At 39.5% G+C, this 19,647-nt stretch overlaps 1 protein-coding gene across 1 annotated transcript; it reads right to left on the bottom strand.

Annotated features, from left to right (window-relative positions):
• Positions 1-11,455: 11,455 nt before the first annotated feature.
• nup35 (nucleoporin 35) lies at positions 11,456-18,420 on the bottom strand. The gene is made up of 9 exons (XM_044366206.1): positions 18,062-18,420; positions 17,006-17,161; positions 16,771-16,895; positions 16,626-16,683; positions 14,290-14,398; positions 14,116-14,185; positions 12,129-12,257; positions 11,859-11,999; positions 11,456-11,766 (listed from the first exon to the last, which is right to left on the bottom strand). Exons 1-9 carry the CDS (start codon positions 18,072-18,074, stop codon positions 11,689-11,691), a joined length of 879 nt encoding a protein of 292 aa, XP_044222141.1. The 5' UTR covers positions 18,075-18,420; the 3' UTR covers positions 11,456-11,688.
• Between the last annotated feature and the right edge of the window lie 1,227 nt (positions 18,421-19,647).

Here is a 19,647-nt window from a genome sequence, read left to right as displayed (position 1 = left end):
GAGGATAGTGAAGAAAATGTTTAGGTCAGAAACATTATAATAATAGGATACATACAAAGTAACAGTGTGGGCAGCGAGGTGGCAGACTCATTACATTCACTCCACAGTAGGCCAGAGCTCATGGAGAAAAATAAATACTAATATTATAATATTAAAATTACTCCCAAGCCTCTTTGGTTGCATTTCTTTTCTTTGTAAGCATCTTGTTTTGCACTCTTATGTTTATAAGCTGCTTGGTTTTAGCAACAGTCCCTGTAAATATACAACACTTTACAATCAAATGAACACTTCTACTGTTTTCTAGACTAGAGAATGGTATATTTGATCCTAAATATAATGTAACCTTTAAGTTTTTAACATCTGTGTGACGATATCAAAAGTGTCTATGTTTGTCTAAGCAGTTTATGAGTTTATGTTTGTGCAGGTTGTCACACGGAACTTAATATTTGTTCGGGGCGTCTTCCATGACGAACACAAAGCGTTGCACATGCTCAGTAAGTCAGCATTGATGCAGGCTCGCTGTTGGAGGGTTTTATATCCCACTTCTTCTCCCCGCTAGTTGGTATTAGATGGCACTTAATATGGCCACCATTAACCTCTCATTAACCCTCTCTACAAGCATGCACATCTTCAGTGAATGAAAAGCTGAACTAAAATGTATTCATAAAACTCTAGTAGACTTTTGGATGCATAAGATGTTTTTTCATTCGGCAGATGCTTTAATCCAAAGTGACATACACATGAGAGTTAATACAACACAAGTAAGGATCTATTCAGGAGAGAACAACGCAATTAAGTGCCAGCTTACTTGTGTTGTTGCGTTGTTGTGGCTTAAGTAAACGAAGTTCAGGTCCGATAGGTCGTAGGTGACAACCGGCAGTGCAGAGAATGCATAAAAACAGACTTTTTTTTTTCAGTCCATCAGGTGCGGAGGTGTTTACAAAAGAGCTGGTCTCTAGCTTGGTAGCAAGTGCCTTTCACTAGCAGAGCGTAGTGAGCGGTAAGGACTATAGACCTGAATGAGGGAGTTCAGGTAGGCGGGAGCTGTTTTGGTTGCTGTTTTGTAAGTGAGCATCAGGGTTTTGAATTTGATGCAGCAAGTGGGAGCCAGTTAGTCGTGGCGCCAGAGGAGAGTAACTGGCCAGGCATTTGGTTTTTATGGACGGGCCCGGTAAATGTGAATGTTACTTGTTGGCAACACCATTTAATTTACATAATGTGATACAAAAAGGACCAGACAAATGTATACTGTGTTGAACATACAATAATTTAAGACTTTTAGGAGGACACTTACATGTTCTGTTCATGTTTTCAATACCTGCTGTCACCACGACAACCACAACACATTCCCCTGAAAGTCACCACTTAATACAGTCACTGGTTAAACTGAAACATCAGCTAGTTAACTTCCTGCTCCAGCATCACACAAAAATCTGAATAACAGTAACTTCTGCAAACTTTGCAGGGTTAAAGAAGCTTCTTGGAAACAGAACGAGACGACAGAAAGATTAAAAAGGAAACTAAAGTTGTGAAATTCAGACACCACAAATGGACAAAAAACGTACATACGAGGCAGGAGTTTTTTTTTCCTCCCTGTGAATTTTATTGTATTTTTTTCCCTGAGCCTTGTGGGCCCTTTCATGTCATTGGGCCTAGGGCTTGGGTCCCAGCAAGCCCATGCATTAAAACAACGTTTCTCCTGGGAGTTCCAAATTCCTGGAGGGGTGGGCCTGGCCCCTCACGGCCCGCCCATAACACTGGGACTGGAGCCAGTGGAGGGATATAAACAGAGGAGTGACATGTGCTGCTTTAGGCTGATTGAAGACCAGCCGTACCACCACATTCTGGATCATCTGTAGAGGTTTGAGAGTGCATGCAGGGAGACCTGCCAGTAAGGAGTTGCAGTAGTCACTGTGTGATATTATGAGAGCCTGTACCAGGAGTTGTGTTGCATGCTCAGACAGGTAGGGTCTGATCTTCCTGATATTGTACAGGGCTCGGTATGTTGGTTAGTTGGCATGTTGGATTATAATCACTGACCAGTGCAGGTAATGTCATCACTATCCTTCCCTACAGACATAAATCCAGTCCCAATGGAGCTTTAGACTCTTCTAAGGTTTGCAAAGAATAGATGTCAATGAAGAAGAGTCTTTATTTTTCTATAGATCAATAGAAAACCAGACACAGACACATATTTGTTTGTAGTTCTATAAACTCCACACTGCTGATTCTTAATATATGTTCCTAATATATACACTGGACATACAACTCATTCAGTTTGTTTTATTTTTATAACTTTATAACACAGGGTGGAGCAGATCATCTGATTAAATGTGATGCTTGCTGAATGCTCTCCCAACAACATCTCCACTGTCTGTCTCTGTTCATTCATCTCCCAAACAACAAGGACCCGTCCTCTCAACCAGCTGACAGCTGCACTCAGTGTGTGTGTGTGTGTGTGTGTGTGTGTTTGTGTGTGTAGAATCTCCATGGTAACAGTTTCCAGAAACTCCATCCTGTTTATTTTCCCGGCTAAAATAAACAAACAGGAAGTGAGGCAGAATTGCAGGAATGGGACGAACAATATGGTCAGAGCTGCAATCCTGACCTCCAATAAGAGACTAGAGCTGTAGTGAGGTCACTTCCTGTCAGCTTATTAGCTGCTGATAACAGCAGCTGGTTTCTATTCGGAAGAAAACAGTTTTCCAATGTCAGAGGTTCCTGATGACTGGAGCAACACACACACACACACACAAACACACAAACACGTTGATTGTCCTGAATTTAAGCTAATGAACTGAATCATCTGGCTGTATGTATATGAAAAAACTGTATCCTCACTGTAGAGATGATGTTGATCAAAATGATGTTGTTGTTGTTGTTGTTGTTTTCAACATGGTTGCCAGTAGCGATGTTGACATCGGGAGGTAGAACAGCTGGCGTAACTGGAGGCATTGCCACAGCAACACAGACCCACAATGCCTCTGGAGCAAAACAGCTGTTCTGTCCAGGGGCAAGAGTCCTAGACAGAGACAGACCGTCTCTTATAGAAACATGACGCTCTGAAATCTTCTGATGAGACAAATCTTTTCACAAAAATGGAGATTTGGTGGAAATCTGACAAAATTCATCATAATCCTTTTTTAAAGGATGGGTTCACAATTTTTCAAGTGTGTCTTAAAACAACATTTAGAAAAAGAGGTTTTCCTCATTGTAATCATTCCTCCTGTACTATTAAAAGATCCTCTTCAAATGTGCTTTCAATGTAAGTGATGGGATCCAAAATCCACAGTGTGTCCACACAGTCATTTAAAAGTTGATGTGAAGCTTATATGAAGCTTCAGCAGAGTTAGTGGATCAAGTGGATATCTGACACATTTACAGTCTTTTTAGCATCAAATTCCCTCTTTGTGTTTCCTCAGACAGTGTTTCCCTGTTGAGCTGCGGTGGAAGTATAGTAACAAAAAGAGGAACTTTGACACTAAAAAGACTGTAACATTGAAAGATATCTGTTTGATTTGACTCATTTTGACGCTGAAGCTTCATATTAGCTTCAGATAAACTTTTAAATACATTTTTGCACAGAAGGAGGACTGTGGATTTTGTCCTCCATCACTTACATTGTAAGTGCATTATGAAGGGATCTTCTAATGGTCAGTATGAACAGGAGGAATGATTACAGCAAGAAAAACATGTTTCAATGTTCATTTGTGCTCCTGCTTTTGTTTTAAGACAGACTTTAAATTAAATGTTTGTGTGTGTTTAGAGTGTAAAGCTCAAAATAGAGACACCCTCCAACAAATCATGTCTGGAGAAAGTTGAACCCAAATCACTGGATTCGAGCTTTGACTTCAGCAACAGCTCTGACTTGCAGTCAGCCTTCTTCAGACCCAATCTGTTTTTTTAAAGTGGAAATGCTGATGGAGTTGTCAAGCTTCACCAGCTTATACATTTGTGTATCATCTGCATAAAAGTGGAATGGCATGCCATGCGTCCAACTGATCTAACCAAGTGGGAGCATACACTGAGAACAGGATTGGTCCAAGGATGGACCCCTGGGGTACTCCAGATTTTACAGAGGTGGAAGGTGAAGCACTTTCACCAATAGAAAGAAAACATTGTCTGTTTGATAAATAGGAGTTTAAAACTGTCCCAGATATGCCAACCCAGTGCTGGAGTTTATCAGTCAGAGGTCAACTGTGTCAAAGGCTGTGGACAAATCTAACAATCTGAGGATGGTGCATTCACCTTTGTCCGCAGACGATGACGTGTCTTAGGACAAACGTTCATGTACGCACAAATATTCTAAAATTATTGTATTTAAATTCATCCTTTAGGTGGCGCATTGTGCCTGTTGTTGTTGTTTTATTATATCTGAGACTAAACAGAAGTTTATTGCCCAAAAAAAAAGATTTGCGTGTAGTTGCTCTTTAAATGTGTTTTAAAAGGCAAGACAGACAAAATGCAAATAAAAACATGAAATTTCACAGGATAGCTGAGCTCAGAGCTTCACAGCTAAAATAAACAAAACAGATTGATTTCATGATTTTTCTTCTGCAGACAGACCGTTTGGCCTCTATACTGCCTGCCGAGGGTCACTGATGGAAAAACTATAGTTCTACTAAATCATCTGAGTGATGAAGTCATGAGAGTTCAAAAAGAAACACAGACTGACAAACACTGAGGTCAAATGTGAAATATGAATCAGGACATACAGTATGTGTGTTTGTGTGTATAAATACCATGTCTAATTAAAGTTCAAATTCGTCCTTCCTGTCTACAGTTCCCATGGTGACCGTGGGAGAGACTAAGGGGATGTTTGATTGTCTAGCAACACACAAATACACACATACTGCACACCCACACAAACACACACACAAACACACACACAAACACACACACACATACACACACACTGTACATTCACACAATGAGCAGATATAGACTCTGACAGAGGACAGAGACAGAGACTTTTATTCTGTATTATTTTTGGCAGCTTAGAGAGATCCTTTTTTAAGTTAAGTGTCAATCAAACTTAAGAAAAGAAAGAAAAACCTGGTAGGAGTCAACCTATAAAGTATCCATCAAGTGTTTTAATTGTATTTAACAAACAAGTGAACGTAACTAAAAATTAACTAACCAGCCTAAAACCCACAGCCATGATGTTTATATCTTTGTTAACTTGCTGTCCTTGTTTTGTAGGTCAGCTGTATGTGTATCATTTGTATGTAAGTATTTTGAGAGCCACTGGAAACCAGAGTCAAATTCCTTATCCAAACATTTAAAATAATCCTTGTGTCCAAACATATTTGGCCAATAAAGCTGCTTCTTTCAAAATAAAAGTCCATAGGTTTTATCTGGTGAGACTCTAATGAATCCAGAATCTGTAGCCACACTACTGGTTCTGTGAGGTTAATGCTAACGTCAGCATGCTAACATTCTCACAATGACAATGTTAACATGCTGATGTTGTTTACCTTGTTCACAATCTTAGTTTAGCGTGTTAGCAGGCCGGGCCTGCTGCCATGAGGGGGCTTGAGGTGGTTTAGCCCCCTCAGTTATATCTTTTGTCCCCTCTGTTTAAGCTTTATGTAACTATAGAAAAATAGCTAGTTTTTAGGCTGTTTGCATAGGTGTATGCTTGGGCTGTGCTGAAATTGAGATCGACAGACAGACAGACACATGGACTAACGGACAGACGGACAGACAGACAGACAGATGGAAAGACAGAACATGCCACTTAGTTCGGTTTCTTAGTCTGGTTGCTTTTCCTGGTTGTAAATAGAACTTTTAGCCATAATTTCCATAATTTCAATATTCCCCCCATTGTAGCAATCCACAGACATGGCATCCTCCTAATTTTGACAGAGAATCGTTCATAAATTAAAAAAATATTTAGCTCTCTTCTAGTGCTACGTTCATGTGAGTGCTCTGATTAATAAATGTATTCTTTGATTTTGAAACAGTAGCCTGCTGTTGTTATTTTGCCTTTCTGAGGCTATTGCATACTTTAATCAATGAAATTTCTTTTTTTAAAACTGCCCCCTCGCAATGTTTAACAGCCCCCTCAATCACTTCATCCTGGCACCGGGCCTGTAGCAAGCTAACATTTGCTAATTAGCACTACATGGGAATGTAAGTAGTTTTACAAGTATTTAAACTCATTGGACATATTACAGTTTTGACAGTACTGTGGCATTATAGGAACATTCAGGGATCATCATTGTTATTACAGTTCATCCTAAAGGGGAACATGGATCCAATACTCGAGACATTTCAGTCTGAACCAAAGTGGTGGACCAACATCATCCCTCGAGCCACACTGCTGGGGTAGCTAAAAATAAAAAGGAAGCCAATAAACAAATAAAATGAAATGTTATGTATTGATGTATGAAAAAATCTTGAACTTATATTTACTGAAACTGAAAAAAATGTGACAGTTTATCATGGCATAATGTTTACATGGTCCAGCCCTAACATTTAGTGATAGCTTTCCTACTAACAGTGGTGGAAAGCAACTAGAAAAAGTTAAATATTTTGGGAATTATGCTTAGTCACTGTTTTGTGAGTTAGATGAGAAGATTGATACCACTCTCATGTCTGTCTGTTCAATAAAGGAGACAGTGCGAAACAGCTAGCCTTGCTTTGTCCAAAGGGGACAAAATCCATCTACCAACACATCTAAAGCTCACTAATTAACATGTTATATCTCGTTTGTTCAATACATATAATAAAAAGTGTAAAAATGGGAATACAAAAAGTACTTCATACCTTTACTACATTTAAGAGGGTAACAGTGTACTTTTTACTCCCATACATTTAATGTACAGCTATAGGTACTCATGAATTTTTCATGCAAAACATATGATCAGATAATAAAAATAAGATAAAATAAAATAAAAATAAATAAATTAATTAAAAAATAGTTAAATAGTAAAATTCTAAATATATTTTTAAATAATAGCTCAAGCTGTCATCATCATGTATGTATCCCTGCATGATGTATTATAAATGTATCCCTGCATGATCTCTAATCACAGATTGGTTTCTGCTTACGTTTGTGTTCACTCACATTGTAATCAATAATGTTCCATAACTGCAGCAGCAGAATCTCTTCTGGACATTTTGTGGTTAAATCTGAGAGAAACGGATCAGGAAACAGTAAAATATACAGAATGGTCTGTGTGTTGTTAGTGTTTCAGCTCTATTGTTCTGTTTTGTCCCAGATCTGACAAAGCAAACTGTATTAATGATAAAGAGGCTTACACACACACACACACACACATACTACCAGAGTGCTGTGTTTAGTTGTTGGACAGCAGAATGGAGCTCTGTTGTCACATCTGCAGCTCTCTGCATTTCCTTCTTACTATGGTCAAAGGTTATTCCACCGCTGAGAGGTCAGAGGTCAAAGGTCACCTCATCCTAGTCCCACAGCCGCTCCTCCCTCTCTGATTTCTTAAGGCTTAAACTTGAGTTCCTGTGTAACTGTAGTTTGCGTTCCTTCTTTGAAGAAACAAAGAACTTTTTTCATCATGAGCAGACATTACTCACCTGACTCAGGAGATGACATGTTACATACTGAGCAGGATTCAGTGTGTAACCCCCTGACAAACCCAGTTAACTGTTATATACACATATGATGAGCACCAGACGCCCAGGATCAGCAGGCCTGTTGGAAGTCATCCTGTGAATCCAGCAGCAGACGTTCTTTCATCCAGGCCTTCATTTAGCACACTGAGCATGCTCAGATGATTCACCATTTACCAGCAACTTCTTTAAATTTCAAACTTTTAGTTGTTCTCCAGTTTCTTTTAAAAAATCTGGCAGCTGTGATGTTCACAGTGACACAAACTGTTTGTCCCTCAACACACAAAACAAACAGCTAAACTGAACTGTCCACTCAGGACATCTGAGACCCAAAAGAGCCGTCCAGACAAAATCCTCTCCCAGCCAAAAATCATCAGAATTACACAAAAAAACAAATAGACGGCTGGTTATTGAAGGCTTTAAAGGATAGGTTCACATATTTTCAAGTAGGTCTTAAAACTATATTCACATTCCCATATGCACATTGAAAGCACTGTTGGACTATATTCACAGTCCTCTTTCTGAAATTAAACTGCATTTTCTTCTCTAATATAGCAACATCTGCTCTGTAAATCACCTGCCCACCTTGTCCTGTATTCTCCTTTGAGAAAAAAATCAGAAACCAAAAGGGAGAAATTAATATTTTAAATAAATTCTTTGGTTTCATGATGGTGTCCCCTAATTTGGCATTAATTTGATGAAATACAGTTCTATTATCCATCTACATAGCAGGAGACCTTGTAAAATATTGAATAAAGTGATAACGTGGTGTTCTATCATGGGCTGAGCAGACAGTCAAACTGAGCCTGATAAAATCCTGCTACACAACACAAGAACCACAGACTCTCAACAACAACAACCCACATTAGCTTTCCTGCTCAAGTCTCGGTTTTATCTAACTTACAAACATGAACAGCTGCTTAGCTTGATGAACGAACCACCAAACAAGTGCACCGTTAATACCAGTTAGCAGGATAGATAGCCTATTAGCTGCAAAACCTATTTAAAAAACATGCTGACATTAGTTTTGCTTGCGAAGAGGGATGATTAAAAGGGATTTCAGTTGGACTTTAATAATGCGTTTGAATGGAAATACACTGAAATACTGGTCATTGTAGACAGGAGAACCAGTAACCCTTTCAATGCATGTAAGCATATTACTATTGTTTTAAGACAAACATAATAAAATATGAACCTATCCTTTAAGAGCCAGATCAAGTCATTTAACAAATATCTGCTGATTTTGATCAATCTAAGCATCTTTATCAGACTGAACTCTGCATCCTCACAGGAATACAGAACAGGACAGAAACAGAGTGTTTGTGCGTGTACGTGTGCACAGTATTTATGCATGTTATACCAGTGGGACTGTATAAAACAATGCAGAATCATAATAACTGAACCATATATTTATCAACTGCAGTGTCAGGCCTGTGTGTGTGTGTATGTATGTGCTCTCATTAATCACAGCAGTGTTGTTCCTCCAGCGGGATGCTCTGTTCTCAGGAGGGGAACCATCTGTTGCTCAACAGCTTTTCTTCTTCTGTGGTACAAAGAAACACAGAGAACTCTGAGCTGAGCTCATGAAGCATCGGAGATGATGAGACACTAAACATCATCACCAAATCTGTTCTTCTCAAAATATGATGATCTTAAAGAACAATGTGCAGGTTGAGTTTCTCACAGAATTCATATTTTTAGCTTCTGGAGAAGAGAAAATAAAATGAATACACAAGAAATATATTGGTCTCAGTAATAGGCTACTTAAAGAACTTTAAGTTACAATTTCTCTGTTTTGAGGTGAACATGGCCAGATCTTACATAAATTAGACCCAATGTTACTGTCAGTGTAAATGTAGTTTTAAAAGAAGAAAATACATGTTCAACATCATGCTTCCACACTGTCAGTTTCTAACACAACAAAACTAAGAGTTTACAGCTACGCTAGCAGCTCTGTGAGAATGTACTTAGGCACAGCTGCTGTGCTTTGAGCTGAAATGCTTGAATGTGTTAGCATGATATGATTTGCTAATTGGCAGTTAACGTGAACTACAGCTGAGTTTGACAGGAATGTCATGAGTTTTGCAGATATTTGGTCATAAACCAAAGAATTTGACAAATTAAAGTTTTGACCTGATGATGAAGCTAGAGGAAAGGTTAAGGGATCAACAAATTACCATTTATTCTAAGGACAACATGAATGTCTGTAAAGAGTTTCATGCCAATACATCTGATAGTATAGAGACAGACAATCATTCACACACTCACATTTCTCTGTCTCTATACTATAAGTTACAAACGAAACCTGGGTCGCTGTTTCAGATTCGCAAAAAGTTCTGCTTTTCTGCACCATATTTATGAAACACACCCCAGGATCTGAGAACCAGGGTGTTTGACACACCCTCACACAGTTTATGTATGGACCAGTGGTGTTAGAAACACCCTCATACAGTGTATGTATGGAAGCTAAAGGTGTTACTGTGATAACTCCGTCTTTTAGCGTCAGGAGGATGTGATGAGAATGGGTTGAAACTTAAGCGGTTTGTGAGTGATAATGATATTAAAAAGTAAATTATTTAAAGTAACGTGTGAAGCTGCTCTGTTAGTCATCAGTAACAGCCAAAGTGGCCATTTATCTCTGCTCACATGGTCAGGAATCTGAACAGATGATGAGAACTACAAATGAGAAACAGTTTCCTCTTCATTAAAGTGGGAGATCAGCACTACAATAACGCTGAAGGAAGCTCAGGAGAGACTTCTTTTTTTAAAAACAGTTGAAAAAGTTCTCCATATCATGAAGCAATTTTACCATGCTGATAGAGCATCACCTCTGAAATAAGCCCTTGGTGTGGCAACACCTCAGCACGAGATGGAAGCATTTGGACAAAGTTAACTTTGCACAATCTAACAACTACACATATATAGGAATTAAAATGACATTAACAGGACTAAAAGAAAATGCAAAAAGAGCATTTCACTCCATAAAAAGAGCAGTACAGGTAGATATCCTGATACAAATCTGGATGAAAATATTTAAAGCATTTATTGAACCAACCCTGCAAAACCATACTAAGAGTACAGAGTAGTGTAGCAGGGAAGAATTACATCTGCTCCGTCTGAACACTATCATTGAACAAAGGACCCGTAACTTCTAGCAACACCTTAAAACAAGTGACCCTCACTCACTTCACTAGTTAGGTTTTGCACTATTACAATCTCTGAGGAGCATCAGAGCATTAAATTGGCACAAAAAGTCAACTTAATCAAATTGGACACGATGAAAATAACCTGACCTATTGGAAAGAAATGACCAAAATATAACACAAAACAATTATTTGACCCTAAAATGCAGATATACACAACCTCCCTATCTCAGCACTATAGCTAAAATTAAAGCTGTAGAAAACATTGAGGAGCACAGCCTGGCTATCTAAACAGATAGACACAGACAAACACTGCTACTGACAGAAGACAGGCTGGGTTCTCACGGTTCTCTACACGCTGCTGAGACAGAGCTTCACTTCCTCACTGAGCGCACCGAGTATTCACAAATAAGACAATTCCTTCACAAAGAAGCATCATATGTCCAGAAATCCTCCACCATACAAATGAGGAGTGACATCTTGGGAGAAACGACAACCAAAAAGAAAACATTAGTCTCATTCCATCATTTCATGTTTGGATTGTGCTGTTTAAATTAATATTTGTTATCTTGTGTGAAATGATTAAGATTATTCTGCTAAATACAAACACTTTGTACCATTGGCTGGGCAGTGACTTCCTCGTGGAAGTCATGTTCAACTATCACACATACAGTAGGTGTACAGTGCCATCGTGTGGCTGCTGACAGAACGACACGTCTGAATGAAACTTAAAGCTTTATTCACTTCATACCAGAGAGAAACTTTATTGAGACAGAAACAGTAAAAAACAGATTATAAAAGAAGAGAGACAGAAAGACAATCCATCCTCTTCAGCACAAACTCTCTCTCACACACACACACACACACACACACACACACACACACACACAAATACACACGCACACAGTGTAGTGAGTCTTTAGGCTGCAAGTATCCCATGATGCCTTGTGTGATGTTACCAGCCGAACATGTACTCCATTGCCTTGGAAACAAAGCTGTCGTCCTTCCTGGGTGTCTGTCTGTCTGCTACCACCTAAAAACAGACAGAAATATTTCTCAAGTCAAACACAGTTCAGATTTTCAAGTAGATTTTAAGTGAACCCTGATGTCAGGGTCAGACGTCACCTGGTAGTCACTGCCGGAGCTCCTGTAGGTGGCACTGAGCGGTCTGATGGCGGAGCGAGGAGTGGAGGGCAGGATGGAGGAGGAGAAGGAGAAGGAGGTGGAGAGGGGAGAAGAGACGGCTTCACTGCAGTCCATCACACTCTGAGAGAGAGACAGAGAGAGAGAGAGAAACAACTTCACACTGGCCTCTGAGCTCTATGTCAATTGATGTGAAGAACCAATCAGACAGCAGAGAGACAGACAGACAGGTAGGTAAAATCAGGAACTTACCTTGTCTATGCAGGGTTTGACTCCCACCATGATGGCGTCACCGAACACTTTTCCATCTTTAGACAGAGCTTTCCTGGCCTGAAGCCTGGACTGATACTGAAGATGCATCCAGTTACCAGGAGACGCCATCTGTCAGAACACAATCAACAACATCTATAATAACATAAAAACATACATCTATGATCTGAGACTTTTAATTTAGTGTCCATTATTGATTTCAAATCGAATGTAATGAAGCACAGAGCCTGAAGAACAAAAAATGTGGAACAGTCCAAATACTTGACTGTATGTATATATGCAGTGTTTCCCCTATAATAGTACAGCGAGAACCCCCGCCAGGCCGAAAAATATTTTTTTAAATGCCAAAAATAAACGCCAAATATCCATTCATTCAGAAATCAATAGCGTTTGGGAGCATCTGAGCAGCGCTGTTTCAAAACGTGAGTCAACGTCTGTGTCGTCGCCTGGGAAACTGCAGGTAGCGTAACTCTTTTTAAGGAATAGGGCAGAGCGTAAGCGAGTGAGTGGTTGAGCAAGAGAGGGAGCGTCAGAAAAGTGATGGTGAATGTGGGCAGAGCAGAGAAGGTCAGCAATAAGGCCGTATTCACACCGAATCAAGAGGTACAGCGTTCAGCCACAGGGTAGGTGTGGGGGGGTGTGGGCGTGTTTATTTGTTCTGCGGAACATAACCGCTGTGAAACGATCACAAAATAACGTTTTATTGATCTGATTCAATGGCATTCTCGCTACCAGCGCTCTCTCTCTGTACATTCACTGTCTAGCTCGCTCGACCACTGCTCTCTCTCTTGCTGATGCTCTCTCTGTCTTTCTCTTGTCTTTTTTTAAAAATGAGTCAAGAAGCAGACATCAAAGCCTAACTTTACTTTTAACGTTAGTTAGTAAGTCATCAATCTGACAGCAAAGGCACGCTAAATGATGCTAAACAGAGAAATAGCGAACGGAGAAATCATCTTTGAGCAGGAGTAGTTTTGGACAAAGTCTCCTTCCAGTGTTTCCCCTAGGCTGACTGCTTTGGGGCAGCTCCCGATGGCATAATGTACTCGGGCTCGAGGTACGAATATAAATAATAATACGACCCTGATTATAAGACGACCCCCTCTTAACCAACAGCTGTTTTTGGAAAAATAACACACACATACTTGTGCAGTCTCCTGTCAGGCTCTTGGAAGTGGTCAAAAAAAGGCAGTTAGCATTAATACGACTGTTTGTCCTTCTAAGCTCCTCATCATCTCTCACAGTGGTATTTGGCAGCTTGACATATTCTTTTTTTGCAGTAGAGACATCAGAAGACGCTTTGGACTCGTTTTCACTCGTCATGAATTTATTTCCTCCGTGGCAGAAAAACACGTTACACGAGCCTTCAGAAACTCCTGCAGGTTTAACTGGAGTAACGGAACACTTTTTAGTGCTGATTGACTCTAACACATTCACTATAAACAGACATTAAGACACTCACTCGCCTAGCAACATGAATGCTACAAACGACCCATAATGCAACACTCCGTGTAGGAGTCAGTTTTACATCACTACTTTATCCATTCAAAAAGAAGATCAGATGTTGTCAACAAGTAACTGTCTAGCTGTTAGCTGAGTGTGTATGCAAATTAACCTATAGACTGACATGCGTAACCTGTCAAAAATATTCTCGGTGGTTAACTGATTACTGGTTAACTATTGACGTCCCTACCATTGATATTAATGATCGTGTGAAACTCCAGTGGAATCTTATGATCAAACATTTGTCTCAGTAAGAAACCACAGCAGTTAACCTGATATATATAGTCTGCTGCTCCAGGAGTGATCATATTATTCATGTTCACATAAGACACTTTATTTAGCACTCATGTCAACACATGAGTAGAAGTTATTGAGTAGACTGATATCATTCAGAAAGACAAAAAAGGCCCATCTGACCACTTTCTAACATCACAGCTGACAGGAGTTTGTGTGTGTTTGTGTGTCTCACCGTGTGTTTGAGGATGTTTCCGTACTGAGCGAACTGCAGGAGGATGTAGGAGGCTGAGGCTGGAGGAAAACTAACAAACACACAAACACACAGTTAATGTATATATATATATATATATCCACTGTATGTTAAGCAGTGCAGCAGTGTTAGAAGTATATTTAGCAGTAGAATTACCCAAACACAGTGACCCAGGTCTGGTCGAGCTGATCGTCAGCAGACAGAGACTCTCCCTGACTGTAGAACGGATCCACCTGAGCTGGAGACAGACACAGCTGCTGCACACCTGGAGATAGACACCGAGCCAGGTGGACAGACAGAGGGAGAGTGACGGGTAAGTGAATACAGGTAGGGTGACAGCTGACAGTAGTATAAAAGGGAATAGCAGCAGTAATCAGGTGATCACACAGAGATTGTCAGACCAATCAGATCAGTCCTCCTTGAGCCATGAAGGGCTCAAGAGTATGACACCAACATATTTTAAGAAAGAAAAGGTCTCGACTGTGTGTCGTTAACTCCTAATACAGTGATTCCAAACCAGGGGTACTTGTCATGGCTGTATTACGACAGCATAGAATACGTATTATACTACATATATTATTCATATCATACACCCATGGGGTACTCCTGCTGTTGCCATGGGTTTCATGGAAAGATTGTGGAGTAGCTCATTTGAGGGAAAAAAAAGAAATTATGATTTGATTAAACAAATCAGTCAGCTGTAACATAAACGATTCAAATATTAGCTTAAAGTATTTGATAAATGGTTAAAGTAGCTAAAAGTAATGCATCAAGTAATGCATTAAATGAATACATTGTTAAATTGCCAATATGTTTGGTTTCTTCAAACTTCAATCATCCAATCCACCAAACACTAAACAAGAGTCAATGGCAGAATAAGCTGTTTGGCATTGGCAGAGAAGATTTGGCAAATTTTTCATGGGCGCAACCCACATACTCAGCTCTGCTGCTCATCCCACAAATGCATATTCCTTACAAATATGGCACCATTTAAAAAGGGAAATAAACAGGCTTTCCAACGGTATCAGATTTATTGCCAAGAAGCATTGTTACAACAAAGAAATAATCTACCAAACACAAATTTCCTTACTTTTTGTGCTAAGATTATATATTTTTAGACGAGAGCTTATTTTTTTTTAAAACACCAATGTTTATAGCATTCACCATCCCAACAATACAGAATACATCTTGTTTGTAATAACCTCAGTTAATCTTTTAATATGTAGACTAATTAATGCCAGACATTATCTTCTTATTGACAAGTGTGTATAAGCTACACAATCCAGCAGAATAACTGATGACTGTTTATGTAAGGCACTTCACTCCACTGTTTTGAAAGGCTGGAAGTCTTTTACAATAAACTGGTTATAGTCGTCCTCCCGCTGCTGCTGATAAGAACAGACTTACTGCAGGCAGGTACTGCTGGTCTCAGCCTCAAAGTCTGCAAGAATTAAACTTATTAGGCTAACGTGGCTAATTAGGCCCAATTGTTACCTAGAATTAGTGTTTGTTTTTAGCTCATTCATAACAGTTCACTACTGGCATAACAAGCTCTGTTTGTCTGTAAAACATAGCAGCTGCGGTTAAAGAGTGATCAGTGAGATAACTGAGGCAGAGTTGTTGAAGATGTTGCATTTCTAAAAGTTTATGTTCTGTGTGTTCAACAGTTTGATAAATTGCTGTACTATCTCACTTATTTATAGATTTTGTTGCGCTTATGGATAATAAGCATTGTTGGCGTATAACCTAAAGTCTGTTTCATTCTCTCAGCTGTGGCCAGCAGAGCAGACCGCATTCAGAAGCAGGTTTTGTGTGCGTCTGCTCCGTATTATTGGCTGTAATTCCATTATTGGAACAATAACAATAATTTAAGTTTTTTTTCTCACTTATCAGCCAATAATATATCTAATATATCTACCACCCATAAATCGTGAATCCCTATAATTACTGCAAAGGATCAATCACCTGCTGAGCTGAATGACACAGATCCTGATGCATTGGTCTTGTGATCAGTTTAGTTACCAGATGATGGTTTAAACAACTTTGCTGCATGTATAGTGTCTCTGCTATTTTTTTCTGATGTTATTCAGATGAGGAGCGTCGCCTCCACTATAATACACTGCAGGGAAAGACCTGATCTGCTGTTTTCACCAAACTGGAAGAACACTATTGTCTAAAATATCTTTATATGCTGGAGCATCAACTTTTCCTTTCAATCGATCTAAGGAGCCCAAACTACAACCTCAGCCCCAGAACAAAAGTACACAAAATGTGCGTAGACAGCATTGTCCACATAGTTTTGGCCAATTAGTGCACTTAACACAAAATTTAACTTCTGGAATAAACAATTACTTCCCACTTTAAGAGATGGCTTTTTATTTGACTACAGTGCATCAGCAACAGTATCAGTGTTGACACGTGTTGTAGAATCATTACTAATATCAGCAGTAGAAAAGGTAGTACCAGTAGTAGTGATAGTAATCAGTGTGTACCTGTTCCTGGAGTTGGGGCCTGACGTCCAGACAGAGGAGACTGCATCACTGGAAAAGCCTGATGAAAAACAGACAGAGAGAGGCAGAGTGATAAATAAACTGTTCACACTTTAATAACCTTCACAGGTACTGCCTATGTACTAACCTGCCTATGTGCGCTGAGGGGCGTAGCTACATTAATTAGGTCGTCATGGATACTGCGCACAGGCGGGGCTCCACTCTTATCCTTGGGGGTGGGGACAACGGGCTGTGGGGCGGAGCCTCCTCCACCTAATGATACAGAGAGTGCAGTATAAACAGGGTACATCTACAGAATGAACATGATCAGCATACACAGTATCTATCAGCTGGTCTGTCAGTGGATGTGTCTTCCTGCATACCTGTGCTCTCCACGATGGGCGTGGCCAGGCTGAAGGAGCGGGGCTGTGGGCTAGCTGGAGCTGGCAGGTCACCCATCAGGAAGCTGGGCAAAAACTGAGCACCAGGGGTTGGCTTAGGAGAGGTGGGAGAGCCCAGAGTCATCGGTTCAGTTCCCACTGAAAGACGGAGACAGCTCAAGTTCAGTGCTGACACCTCAAGTCAACAATGACTTGAGATTAAGTGTAGGACTTAACATCCTAGTATGTAGCAGTATATTTCTAGTACTTTAAATACTGGGGACTGCTGGACCGATGTTTGTGATAGGCTCACTTCTGGGTCCTCCTTTCCTTTCTACACTTCCTCACATCCTCCAAGTTATTTCCTGGCAGGGAATCACTGTAACGGTCAGACTGTTTCCCAATCCAAGAAGCAGCCACATGCAGAGGTGGCATATCTCCTCAATCATTTTCTTTCACACAAGATAAATATAAACATGTTGCTGTGTATGAAGATATAACATTATGAAGAATCGTTAAATATAACGCTGTAATTTTCACTTTGTACAAACTGAGCAAAGCTCCAGGTCACCTCTGGCTACAGAAATTTTGGCAGATTCTGGAAATATCATCAGAACAGTGCTGAGTGTCATTAGACCACCTTCTGGGTTTGTAACGATTATACACGACAGACCAGTTGTTGTTTGCTTTTCACAGATGCATCATGTGACAATATGTGTCAGTAAAAGTTTACAGCAGTGCTGCAGACCTGAGTTCTGTTTGATGAGGTCTTCATGTTTGGATCTGGATCGTTTCAACAAATGTAACCACAGAAGTTACAAAGAGTCTGATCTCTGTTCCCATGAGTCTGCTGCTAGTCTGTGTGAATACTTTAACCTTGTTATTACGAGCTGTCTGGCTTCTAATAACACGTGTTACATTTAATAAGAACCATCACAGCTAACGAGCTAACTATGAACTTAGCAGGCCGGCACAGTGGAAACATTAACATATAAATAACAGCAGAACAGTATAATGAACGACAGACAACAAATAAAGAGTTCATAAAACTCGAGTTACCTTGTAACTCCATCTCTGCTTCGTTACTTTCTGGCCGCGAGTTTCAAAAGTAGGAAGTGACGCCAGGCTAACTGTATAGCTAGCAAAGCTAACACGGCTAACAGTTAGCAAAACTAACGGATTTGTCAGTAAAACTTGGTGTTATTGAGATGCCTACTCAAGCGGGTTTACGTTAACTGACAGCATCCAAATAGTTTAAGTTACGTGATGTTGAATCGGCTGTTTTTCAGTCCCCTTCAGTCTGTTTGCAGTTCGGAGCAGCCGGTGGAGATTGAAGGTGCTGCCGCTAACACAGTCAGTTTAAAGACGCGTTCAGGGGACTTCTGGATATGACGTGTAAAATCAAAGTGAAACTAATAGTTGACAGTGATGAACTGAGGTTTAAGTTTAAAAGATAGATTAGCGTTTTTCCAAGTCCATTCTCAGATGTACATTGAATTAGTTTTTGGTTTCTGCTTTGATCGCTGTAATTCCCGCTTTCTATATTGGCCATGCACTGCAGTGCAGTCTTATACTGTACAAAATTCCCTACTTGTGTTACTATCCTTCTACCGTAGCTGAGGAAGGAAAGGAAGGGAAAATTTATCTGAAAAGACCTTAATATATATTTTCTTTTACATATATATATAAATTCTGGAATTTTCAATGAGGGACAAGGAGGAAATGTAATTTTAAAATTTTTACATGATAATTGAACTTTTTTGTGAGAAAAACCACATCAGATACAAATAATTATTCAAAGTAGAGTATTCTATATACATCTTAAACCATGTCTGGAGAGGATCTTTAAACTCTGATTTAAAGTGAGCTCAGATAAACTACACTTTCAGCAGATGACTGTGAAAACAGCCTTCTAGTGTCAAACTCTGCACAGTGAAGCTCAAACATCCCACCGAAGGAACAAGAATAAAACACGTTTTTAAGGAAGGGGACTTTAATATTGGTCGTTTTCGAATTCAACAAAAAAGGAGCATGTTCTTGAATTTTTTTAACTATAAACGTGTACCCCTGAATGCATCAAACTTTACTTTACGACTTTACGTCATAAGAATGAGCCTCGAGTTTTTTGTTTGTTTGTTTGTTTGTTTGTTTTTTTTACAGTCTATGGTTTGGTCAATTTTTTCCAACAAGACATCATAAGTACACCCTCTGCCTTATCGTATTGGTTCACATTTGTTGAAGATGTTTGTTGGGAAAGAGTTTTCTTTGACAAATCAAAGAAATACCCTTTAAAAATGCTTCACAGGTTTTGTCCAACTAATCATTATTTACAGAAACTCAAGAAAGACATTGATGTAATTTGTACCTTTTGTGTGGAGCTCAGAGAAGCACTGGTACATTTATTTTGGTCTTTGGCTCACAAAACAACTGTGGAGTAAATTGTCACGATTTATTGCTGATCATATCTACCCTCACATTTTATTACTTTGGAAAAATGTATTGTCTGTATTCACTGAATATGACACGATCTCTGCTCGCAGTTCTATTTGATTTATTTGCTCACTATTTTGGCCAAATTTTATATTCACAAATCCAAAAAGCCAAACTTTTCAGAGCTGACTGTCCATATTTATTAACCTTTTATC

The sequence above is a fragment of the Thunnus albacares genome, chromosome 11, assembly GCF_914725855.1.
Source record: "Thunnus albacares chromosome 11, fThuAlb1.1, whole genome shotgun sequence".
Lineage (NCBI taxonomy): Eukaryota > Metazoa > Chordata > Actinopteri > Scombriformes > Scombridae > Thunnus > Thunnus albacares.
Note: the sequence above shows the minus strand (reverse complement) of the source record. Positions and strands in the feature narration are given on the sequence as shown.